Source organism: Rhea pennata, chromosome 5 (assembly GCF_028389875.1).
Source record: "Rhea pennata isolate bPtePen1 chromosome 5, bPtePen1.pri, whole genome shotgun sequence".
In the NCBI taxonomy this organism is placed as follows: Eukaryota; Metazoa; Chordata; class Aves; order Rheiformes; family Rheidae; genus Rhea; species Rhea pennata.
The window spans coordinates 63,402,590-63,414,259 of NC_084667.1; the positions used below are offsets into that span (position 1 = coordinate 63,402,590).

General features: G+C 46.3%; 1 protein-coding gene across 1 annotated transcript in view; it reads right to left on the reverse strand.

Annotated features, from left to right (window-relative positions):
- PRKCH (protein kinase C eta) overlaps positions 1–8,878 on the reverse strand; it is a 117,093-nt gene extending 108,215 nt beyond the window's left edge. The window contains exon 1 of the mRNA XM_062576223.1: positions 8,519–8,878. Within this exon, the coding sequence (XP_062432207.1) occupies positions 8,519–8,878 (360 nt within the window). The remainder of the gene's footprint in view (positions 1–8,518) is intronic.
- Positions 8,879–11,670: the final 2,792 nt, after the last annotated feature.

The following is an 11,670-nucleotide window of genomic DNA, read 5'->3' on the forward strand; positions in this document are numbered from 1 at the left end:
AAAAGCAGTAACAAGATTGCCAAGCTAAGATCCCACTGCTCCTGGAGCTTTAAGGTACAAACGCAGCGAAGACACGTACGAATAGCTTTGTTTACGAGTGACATCTTGCTTACTTCACAGAGTAAAATCAAATTTATAAGAGAAACGCAAGGCACGGTATCACACTAAAATGGAGACTAATGACAAAGAGCCAAGACAGCAAACAGGCAAAGGAAAAACAGAAACCACAAAACAGGCCGAACAGAGGGCTAGAAATCAGAGGTGCTGTAGGAACATTAGATTTGCTTTTTCAGACCAAACCAGACCAGCAGACAATGAGAATGCTGCTTTTGAGTATGGCTGGTGCCAAACATGAGACAAAGGCACAAAAACCACCTCGGTGTTCAAATTATGGAGCTATCACCTCAGTGTTCTCCTCTAAACTCGTAGGTGCAAGCTGTCAGATCACACGTCAGTATTATTCTCACCACTGGTTGCAGTGCTGTGGGATAGCAGACATGCATGTCGCGTTTCTCATGTCTTCTTTCTTACTTGCCTCCACCAAGGAGGTGATAGGTCTTTGATGATCTTTGGCCTAACTCAGCCCAGACATCCTCAGCAAATACACATTCCCCTTTTTAGGGTACCTTTTAGCTTAGTCTACCCACCAAATGATTTCACACTGCAGGTGATTTTTTTTTAAGCCAAAGCAGACATGTAATATTCATATACCAAATTATACTTCTATAAACATGTCCTATATGGATATATTTCCCTCCCCTACTTCTTTTGACAGAAATATCTACCTTGCAATAAGAAAATAAACAAATAGTGCAAAAAATTGCCACTATACCAGCACTGCAATGCTGGTTTAAAAAACAGAATAAATAATCTATCTCCCATCTCACCAACTGAAGCCAGATAGCAAAAGCTGCCTAACTGTTTCTGCACCAGTATATCTTCTGTGTGTTCAATGGCAAGGGAACCTCTCCTGAAAAGGGTCTGGAGAGCAGCCACCTTCTCACTTACTCAAATACAATCAACTAACTAATGAAATTTGATACTTTCGAAACTTGGCAGGTGTGTGACAATAAAAAGTTTTCAGGTAATGTCATCCACAGGTTTCCGTCCCCCTCCCTCTTCCCCCTGCCAACATTCTTTTATATTGGCAAAGCTCACAGGTAACTCTAGGCACAGCAGCACGCTGTACTCCAGTACAAGCTGCATCTATGCTGAGGGTAGGTCCACACTGTACAGGGGAGCACAGAGGGGACTTCCAGCCAGTGCTAGCACAAAAGCCTGAATCTTGTCCCAGACCTGAAGTCCAGGGCAGGGACCTGGACATCCTCTGTCTCTGCTTAGCCTCGTACCAGGGTTCCCAGGCTGCCCTCCAGGACAAGCGTTATCAGGTTGCAAGGTGGCACTGCAAGGACACGACCTTTCACAAGCCAGGATCTGATGTGCACGTCACGTAAGCAAAACACAGGTGCCCTCTCACCTGCCCATGGCAGATGCACCTCTATCTAGAGGGGTGCAACCCTCCATCAGGACAGGGATCACTGGCAGGCTAAACAACGTGAGGCTTTCTGGAGATGCATTAAACACAGGTCCCACAAGTAAGCTAGTGGCTGAAAACAAGCTGGAGGCTGCCAGAAGAGCTCTTCTAGCCTGCTCCCTCTCCCTCATATCTTAAGGGTCCCAGAGAAGAGCAAAGCAGGGAGCAGGCCATTGGCCGGACAAACTGCTCTGGCAGGCCTGCGGGGTGGATCTAATCATTGATTAGATGCTTCTGGTCTAGCATAAGAAGGGACAAGGCCTCAGGAGGGCAACAAGAAGGCTATTTTTTCCCAGCACCTCAGAATCAGCAGAAACACTGAGATTTTAGCACCGAGTATCAGTAGGGCTGAGGAACACTTACCCACACAGCCCTGGGCTGTGTGTCTGCTCATGGCATTGCCCATGACCTGCAGAGACACAGGCCACTTGACACTACACCACGGTTCTCCGCACAGTATTTTGTCACCTGGTGCGGACATGACTGAAGAAGGTTTACTAGCATGGCTAGTCTAGATTCCCATTTCCCTGGGCAAATTTGGCTTTAATAAGAAAGCAGGATAGCTTCCTCAGTGATTGACTTGACTGAGTAACGAGAACATTTCATAACGTGAAAGGAAAAAAAGTCACTGGCATGGTAGAGACATAAATCATTTACCTTAAGTGGTTTAGCAACATTAATTGGAAGCTTCAGGATGCACTGTGTTTTAGACATACATTTGCTATCTTTAATATAATTATGAAATAAGCTTTTCTCCTCATAACCAGACGTAGTTTCTTGTACACAGCACAACCAGCACAGCCGAGGGGATGGCTCCGGAGAGAACTGCTTGCTGAGCTGCAGGGTGAACAGCATCAGGCAACCAGCCAACCCTGGTTAGTCATCCAGGGCTCCAGTCTCGTTCACTGCACGGCCCCACAAATGGGTGGAAGTGTAATAAGCAACCAGAATAGAGATTGCTCACTGTCTCCAGAAGAAATGAAGTCTAGAGCATGTTCCTCTATACTAACTGCATCCCTAAAAAGGCTGAGATCTTTGAGACAGGCAAGTAGGATGCCTGATCCAGAATCATTTACAAAGTGGTTAGCAACTCATTGCACTCAGTATCTCTTCTACTTGTCTCCTATTCCAGAGTTACACAAAAGGTCCTCGATTTCTTGATTGCATTAGCAAAGCACAATAGCTACAATCAAGCCTAAAACATCAAAGGCACTTTAACAGTTTGTAAAGAAAGGGCGGGCGAAACAATCGAGTCTTAGTTCAGTACGGGATATGCTTTCATACTGAATTACACTGTAAACCAGTAGATTTTCTAATGGCATTTCAAGAGCTCAATTGCCCCCTTGACATTATTTTCTGGGGATATTTTATTGCCTAAAAGCTCAGAATGGCTTGAAACCAAACCATTACTCAGAAAACGTTCAAAACAAAGTCTTGGATGGCCTAGATGAAATACCATGTCACAAAAAGGCCTGCGGTAAGAGCTAAATACACAGGGCAAACAGGGGGATACCCACCGCGGCAGCGTGAGGGCTGCACGCACGCCGTGCGGGACAGCACACTGCCGGGGATCTCGCTTTGCTGTCAGCCCGGCCTCGCGCCTCCTTCTCCGCAGGCAGCCTCAACAGCAGCAACTCGGTGGCCCAGGTGTCCAAGCACCCTCAAGAACGTTTTCCATCACGATTAACACCACTAAAGGAGTCTCAAGCACCAGCCGTTGGCCCCAACCCCTGAATTAGCATGGGTGAAATCTTTGTCACATGCTGCAGGGCACACTCAGGACCCCAGATGTCATGGACTCGGCCAGCATTTCGAAGGTTTTCTTTGGATGTACAAAGTATAGCTTTATGCTAAATGAAAGAAACAGAAGTTGAAATTCTGATATCCTGCAAGAATCTCCTCGCAGTGGGTGTTTCTCTCCATCATTCCCATTCAACCATAGTAACTGCCTATCTGTAATAATAAATCAGTAAATACAGAAACATTTTAAACCTAACAAGAAATAGGGACACTGCTTAGTTTACTCAAGCCTTGTTAGCAATTAATGTGTAGGATAACCTTAACAGAGGTCAGAAATCTCCACTATATACACTCTCGTCACGTACCGGGGAACAGAAATCATACATATGGAATATTATTGCCAAGACCTATAGAAGGAGAAACCACTTGCTGCAGCCCTAGAAGATGCAGTCCATCTTTGCAAATGGACACAGGCTGACACAGACAGGCAGGAACCAACCCAGACAGCATCATTTTTTGAACTCAGCCCCATTTTCTATCTCGCCAAGCAATCACCTCATTCTCTACAAATCTTTTTCAAACAGGCCCTCACAAAATCCTCACCGACAGCCTGCATCGCAAAATACTCTGTCAACAACTACAAATATTTTGATTTCCATGTACCAGTACTGTGCACTTGGAGAACACTCTGCCATGAAGGGTAGTTACACCAAGGAGCAGCCCTGCCTTATTCAGCCTGTAGCACCCTGGCTCTCTGCTGAGGTACAGATACTCTGGGGATGAAGTTGTGTTTTCCTTTAATTCTTCAGTTTAATGGTCAGTAAATAATGCATTTGCATATAAAGAAGGGCAAAACAATTCTTTTTGCCTAGGAAAGAAAAGTCATAGAAAAGGATACAGGTGAAAGAGTTCAAGTTCAGGACTGTATGAGAATTATTTGTTTTTATCTCTTCCTGCAAACAAACCTAACAGTTTTCCTATGAGCAATTGCTAACAAAGCCATCAGGAAGTTGCGATTGGTTCATCAATCTAATGGTCCATCTGTTATCTAATTTCCTTCAGTATACTAAGGTGAATTGTTATTTCAAGATCCAGACAAAAATAGGTTTGAGTTTTAACTATTCATTAAAGTCCTAGAAATTATGACATCTCTATCCATGCACTACCAATTTCTGTAATCATAAATAAATCATTCACTAGCAACAATGCAATTCAGCATCTTTTACAATGTTGCTCCAGGCGAAAAGAAAAGAAAAGAAAAGAAAAGAAAAGAAAAGAAAAGAAAAGAAAAGAAAAGAAAAGAAAAGAAAAGAAAAGAAAAGAAAAGAAAAATATTTCAGTTGCTACATAGCTCTCACAGGACTAAAACTAAGATACTCACTTCTGATATATTGTAAATTTTTCTCCTTTCAATTAAAACTCAGCACTCCAAATTATTTATGTTGTCTTATTGTCACATGACTGTTCCCTATACTGCACTCAGAAATGGTTAAAGAAGACACAATACCTTTGAAATGCTTGTAGAGTAAAAAAACGTCTTGCACATGCTAGTGCAAAATTAAACAAACACTTTAAAAGAAAAGTTTCAACCACGGTGTAAATCATAAGAGCTTTCTGGTAACAGCCAACTCAGTTCTCTACCTGCTTTGCACCCGGCAGGGTCATGTGCACCTGTGTAAAATGCTACCTTTCAGGTTTGCAGAATTTCACACCCACTTGATCTACAGGAAAATACTTACCAGAAAAACACAGTACTGGAGAGATTGCTGCCAGTTTTAACTGCACCGAAGCACACTGAAGGCAAGGTGGCATTTAATTGACAGTATTAATAAAAGCTACTCCTCTGCAGCTTGACAAGTAAACACAAATAATGGGAAACAGAACAGGATCTTGAAGATAATATGTTCTTATAAATTGGATCTGTGTAAAGTTAATCAAATGTGTTTAACAACTAATATGCAAACTAAAAATCATTCAGGCTGTGGTAACACATTCATTAGAAAGACTTCAGAAAAAAAATCGAGAGGTTAGAAAAAATAGGTAGTTTTTGAAGAACCTCTGGAATATAGATTTTAACACAAACAGTGAACATGGTACTCTGTCCCAGTACCCTGTGGGATGACTCAGATGTATAAGCATTAATGATGAGACAATTCATGTTCATACACTCACTCATATGCATAAAAGTTTAGGGACATAATTGCAGTGATGTATCTGCAAGTCATCTGAGAAGGACCAACGCTCGCACGCCAACGGCTCCTACTTGCTTCCCACCGTCACTTCCTACTGTTCCCACAAGTGGCGGTGACAAATGTTTTAAGCAATCACCTTTATCAGCAGAAGAAAACCCGAGTGTATCAAGAGAACGGCAAGAGTCTGAAAGCTCAGACCGAAACCCTCAGGCCAGTGCACGGGCCAAGGAACTGCCCCAGGTAATCCCACCCTGTCCTCCTGCATCGCAGGGACTTGGGTCCCCTGCTGAGGGGAGGGCAGAACAGCCAGAGGCCCTGTCCCACGTCACTGTGTTAAATCAGAAGCATTAGAAGTTTACCAATGTATTTTTGTCCTTCTGTCTTCTCTGAAAAGCGAGTGTTAAGATTCTACGGCAAATCCAAAGGATGATAAAACATCCTTTCCTTCCCTCACATGTCCAGAAATTCAAACATACGAACTCTAATCTCCCTTCAATTCCCTCTCAAGATGACAGGATATCCTGGGGTGCTTTAATGCCCAGGGCAAAGGGGACTCTTTTCACTGTTTCTCAACCATTTTGTATTGAAGGAACACATAACTCTAGAAAAAAAAAAAGCCTAACTGCTTTCCCAGGGATTATCCTGTACATGTATAAGCAAAGTTAAACTTTGAGGATTCATTCATTTTCCTATCACTCCATTCCTTTCATTCTTTGCTTATATCAGCATATGCGTGTTTGTTTGGGGGTTGGAAAAAGGGCAGTAAGAGGGGTTTTGGGGTAGAGATGTTGCAAATCATCTCTAAAGCCCTTCCGCTGTCTTGTAGCGTGCCAGCAGTTCACAGGCCTTGGGCTAATACAAAGCAGCATTTATTACTCTTCAGATTGCACAAAATCCAGCAACAGCTTTGCTGAATTTATCAAGAAATATTAAATTATCAGGGCAAGATGCTGTTCCCATGTCATCATGTGATTCTGAGCGCACGCTATGTGAGATGCTAATGGAGGGAGACAGAAGGAGAGGGGAGAGGAGAAAGGGAACAGAAGACAACCACTTGCTCACCCTCCCCACTAAATCCACCCCACTCACAGTTCTTAGACATTAACCTAAAGGAGACAGCATTTCTCAGATTTGCTTACGTGCACAGATGTAACATCAATTTACATCAGTCTAGTTAAAAAAAAAAAAAAGATTTCTCATTCATCAATTCACAGAGAGGGGGGAAAAAAGTTCATAAAACATATGCCCATCCAACAGGGCTAAGAAATTCTTCCCTCAAAAAAGGCTAGAGAGGTCTTTGGCAGGCCACATACTGCATGCATCTTAAGCAAAGAGCGTCTGCAGGATGTATGAAACAACACAGTGGGCCCCTGAACATACTCGCATCCACACTGCAGGCAGTATTGCTGTGGATACTTTTGTAAAGCCAGTAAGGCCACCATCTCCACAACAAAGCAGTCCAAACCCCATGCGTAGGCCAGACCTTGTCTGATAGGACTCCAGCCTTCCAAGACGGTAAGGGCTCTCTCAACAGCAAAAACCACCACCACCAAATCAAACGTGAACACTCCAACCCCAACAAACCACAGCTCTCTATCCTGAGCTCCGTCCTTTGCCCTGTCCCTTTGATTCTGTATTTAAAAATGTTCTAGCAGAAGCCCCCAGAGCCATCCCTCTTGGGGGGCACAGCACAACCGACCTGGGATGCCAGGTATGTACCCGCCAAGCTAACCCATGCTGAGCTCTCCTATGGCTATCTCGCTAGGAGCAATAACCGAGCCAACTACTTTGTGGCTACCTTGGATTATCACATCAACAACCATCTGACAGAGATAACCTTTAACACAGGAACCTCACAACTATCCGTAGGATACCTAAGCATCATAAGAAGTAGTATTAGTATAATAGCACTAAGTGCTCCCGTGATTGGTATTTCCCTGTAATCACACAAGAGATGTAACATCACATCTTAGTCACAGACACTGACTGCAAACAGAAAGCATTAGCATTTTCTCTAGCGATACAATCTAGATACTTATCTGCTCTCTACAGTGTCAGCTCTTTCCTTCACATCTGATTTTATTGTGGTAGTTATTTGACCACACGTACTGAATTTCCTAGTCTCAAAAAAGTCAATATCTATAATATCCTCGGAAATTCTGAGTTCTTCGGCACCTTCTCTACCCAGAATGAGGTAACTCTTCTCTCTTCACCCCCCCCCCCTTTTTTAAAAAAAAAAAAAATCTAACACAGGCGAACCACTATCTCACACTGGATCAATTTACTCACTACCTCCTGCGTTACCATACTGGAAGCAAATAGAGCCTATACCATTCCTTTCACTTACTATTAGGACTGAGGCATAAATGAAGTACTCTGGGCCGGGTGCAAGTGACACCTACATAGAAATACCCTAGAATTAACTGTAAGCGAAACTGTGTTTAACCAGTGCAGTGGTATACATGCTGTGTATCAGACTGGTCCTGTCATTCTCTTCAAAAGTCTAACCAATTTGCATGCACACATCAAACAACCGTGCAAGCATGTGCAGATCGGAGCAGAAATCCATCCATCTGCCTTTTCCCAAGTACGTCTCTGTGTGCTCAGCAAAAGGGAGAAGATGCCTAAGCGTGAGTCTGCAGGTGTACCTTGCTGGTAAGTATTGTGTCTCCTCTCTTCCAGCCTACAAAGAAGAGAGGCTTTACAGGGCTCAGCTGGAGTGTTGTCCCTCAAGCTGTGACAGCTGAGGCTTTTTGTTCTTTAAGTCCCAAATGCACCAGCTGGAAGAGCATTCACCACTTTCCCACATCTGCCTGGCTGCAAATCTGCTCAGCCCATTGCTGCCTGCCTGCTACACACAAGGACCCGGGCAGAGGCATGAGCGTACACCTGCGTGAGCACACACAGGCATGCCGGGCGGCATGCACCCGCGGCACAGGCATGCGGGGACAAGCCCTGGCTCCGCGAGCACCCTGCGAGCGCTCCTCGGCACACGCGTCCATTCATTCGGAGACAAGCCCAGGTCCAGCTTCTCCTCAGCACAGCTACTCACCCAGCCCTCGAAGTTGTCACTGGGGCCCACGGAGCGCAGGAGGTCCTGGAAGTGCAAGGTGCAGTTGGCCACAAAGTCATCGTAGCCGATAGGAGTGTCGTGGAAGACGGAGAACTCAATCTGATGGCCGTCAGTCACCATGGTGGAGAATTCCTCATTGTAGGTGGGCCTGTTGGTCTTCTGCTTGGTGCTGGTCTGCCCGACACGCACCTGGTCCACGCTGATGGTGACATAGGGGTCCAGGAGCTGGTAGCCCTTACGGAAGAGCGAGTGCCGCAGGGACCAGCGGGTGGGCTGCAGGCCCACCGCCTCCCCGATCCGCACCTTCAGGTACCCGCTGAACTTCATGGCTCCGGACATGGCCGCGGGTGGAGGAGCCCCACGACCCGCACCCCGCCGCCACCGCCGCCGCTGCTCTTCAGGGGGCCGGGCGGCGGCGGCGCGCCCGCCCCCGGGCCATGCCGGGGCCCCGGATCCGCCGCCCCCGCGCACCGCCCACCTCCGCGGCTGCGGACGGCCGCTCCGCGCCGCTCCGACCCGCTGCCGGGGAGCAGGAGCAGGAGGAGGAGGAGGAGCGGCGCGGCGGACACCTGGGCCGTGGGACGGCGCCCGGCGGGGAGGAGCCGCGAACCCACGTCGCCAGGGCGGGCCCGGCCCGGGACGGGACGGGACGGGATGGATCGGGTCGGTACGGGCGCTCGCTCGCCCGGCCCGGCCCGGCCCGGCCCAGCCCAGCCCAGCGGGGCCCGGCCCCGCCGTGGCACAGGTGCCCCCGGCAGCTGTCGAGCCGCGGAAAGCGAGGGGGCGCGGGGGAAACGCCGCTCCGAAAGCGCCGGGCGCGGGGACCGGCTCCCGCTCAAGACGGAGCCAAGTGCCCCCAGCGCCCGGCGCTGCCGTCGGGGCGCCCCGGCTTCCGAGCCCCCTCGGGAAGGGCCCGGCTGAAGCGGCATCTGACCACGGCTGCGATTTACCTACGGTGCCATTGCACCGAGGGGAAAGAACAGCAACTACAAGTCAAATACGGCAACAGGATCGTAGCTGCTTTGCGCCTTGTGCTTTGTAGCAATGGTTTCACAGCATCCCACCACTGAAACTGCACATTTAGTAGAATAACGTGCAAGGAGAACATACACTATGTTGCTTCAGCTCTTGGGAGGTTTGTTATTCCAGCCCTGCCTTTGGGGATTAATTGCATCTGATTAACGTCCTTGGCACTCAATATGCATTTTTTTGGGGGGGGGGGGAAGTTTTTGATTGCACTTAATAAAGTCAGAATTTAAATATTTTTAATTACGTTCCAAAGTTCACAACTACGTGGCGTGGATGAGGCAGGGAAAGAGTGAAGTCCCGCCTTCCTCGTGCCTGTCTGGCAGACATTGTCTGCGGAGTTACACCGGGATCTCTGCAACAGAAGAAGATGTGGTCAACTGGAGGTCCCCACCACCACCGAGATTTGATGGGCTGGCAGAGAACAAGCAGTTGGAAGCAAATAGGCCACTTCTGGTTGAGAGCTGCTGTCTCTGTTAGGGTCAATCACCTTGGAGATTAAAAACACGTGGGGGTGGCTGTGGTGCCCTCAGATGGGATGTTGTGGAAGGAACTGCTGGCCTGGTTCCCAGTCACTCAAAACTTCTTGTCCAGCCTCAGCCCAGAGTCTCCCCTTCCCTTCCCATGACTGAGCCCTCTCCTTTCAAACAGTGTATAATACCCTCCTGTGCAAATGCAGAGATATTTCCTTCCTCTTCTATCATTTTTTCCACTCCTTCCTGTCCCTCTCTCATATCTTCCTGATGCCTTCTCTTCTTTGTGTGTGTTTCTTTCCATATCTTTCTTCTTTTTAAAAAAGGTTTTCTGCATATTTCTCTCCTCTCACCCCTTCATCTTTCTATTTGTGTTCTACCTGTTCCCCTGATAGAGTGCCTCTAGTTTCCTGCTCCATTTCCTCTTTGCTCTCTTCCCCACACTCCTTTCTCCTTCCAGATGCTCCTCCGTCTTTCACAGGAGCTGCAGTACTGGAGCACCAAGCCAAGAAGCCTTTCAGCTCTCAGACAGAGCAGGGCTCCTCTTCCCTCCTCCTCCAAAGATTTCTTTGTCTCTTGGGTTGATGTTCCTTCTGAAATATATTTTAGCATTAAGTATGATCACTCTGAGTAGTTTTCCCTACAGACATCCAATCCTAGTTTTAATCTTGATATGCTCTTGGATTCGCCCATCTCACAACAGTGAGTTGGTCAGAAACAAATATTTCTTTTTATCAGTTGTATATCTGCAATGACTTCAATTTCCTGATTCACCCCGATGGTCTGTCAAAATACCATAGAATAAAAAAGCTCCTCATTTGCCTTCTCAGGAGTATCATTATTTGTCATTCGGTACTTTCATCACCTCTATCTTTCCTGGTCATAAGTTGTCCATAGGAAGCCTTATGAGTCAGGACAGGTCTCACAGGGACCATGATAGGAACTCACAGTTCTTGCAGACTTTCCTAAAACTCTCTGTAATTGCTGCAGACAAGACCTAAAGACACCACGAACACAGCACACAGCATGAATTTCCACAGGATGAGCCTAAAGGCCTCATAAAAGCTGGAACAACGTCTCTATATTGCATGTAATCAAGCATGGATTTTGCTTTGCCTAGAGGCCCTCAAAGAACACAATGCAATAGTGATAAAGAATGTTTAATTTAAAAAAGAACAATTTTTGGCTTCTCCTAGCATTTGTGAGTTGCCTCTGAGTTTCTTCCTTTGGATCTGTTCACCTTATGGAAATAAAAAATTCTGTAGGTTCCTCCAACAGCTGAGATAAACCCTTTTAGAAGTCTGAATATCAGCTTAGATCTGCAAGAGCTCTTGGAGGTTGGTGACTTGGACGATTAATAGATAAATTTTCTCTTTTACAAGAGAAAATACCTGATATCACAAATACTAGTGGTACCATCAAAATCTTTTTCTTGACTTTTTCTTCAATTTTCTGAGGAAGAAAAGATAAAAGCCATCTCATGCAATATATTAGAAGTAATGACTGGCTCAAACATTTACTGGCAGAAAGAGGGAAAAGACCAAAATCTGCAAGTTTAAGGTTCAGATTGTGCAGTTTCCTCTGCTTAATCACACAAGCTGAAATTCCTTGCTGCACTGGCATTTTATATAT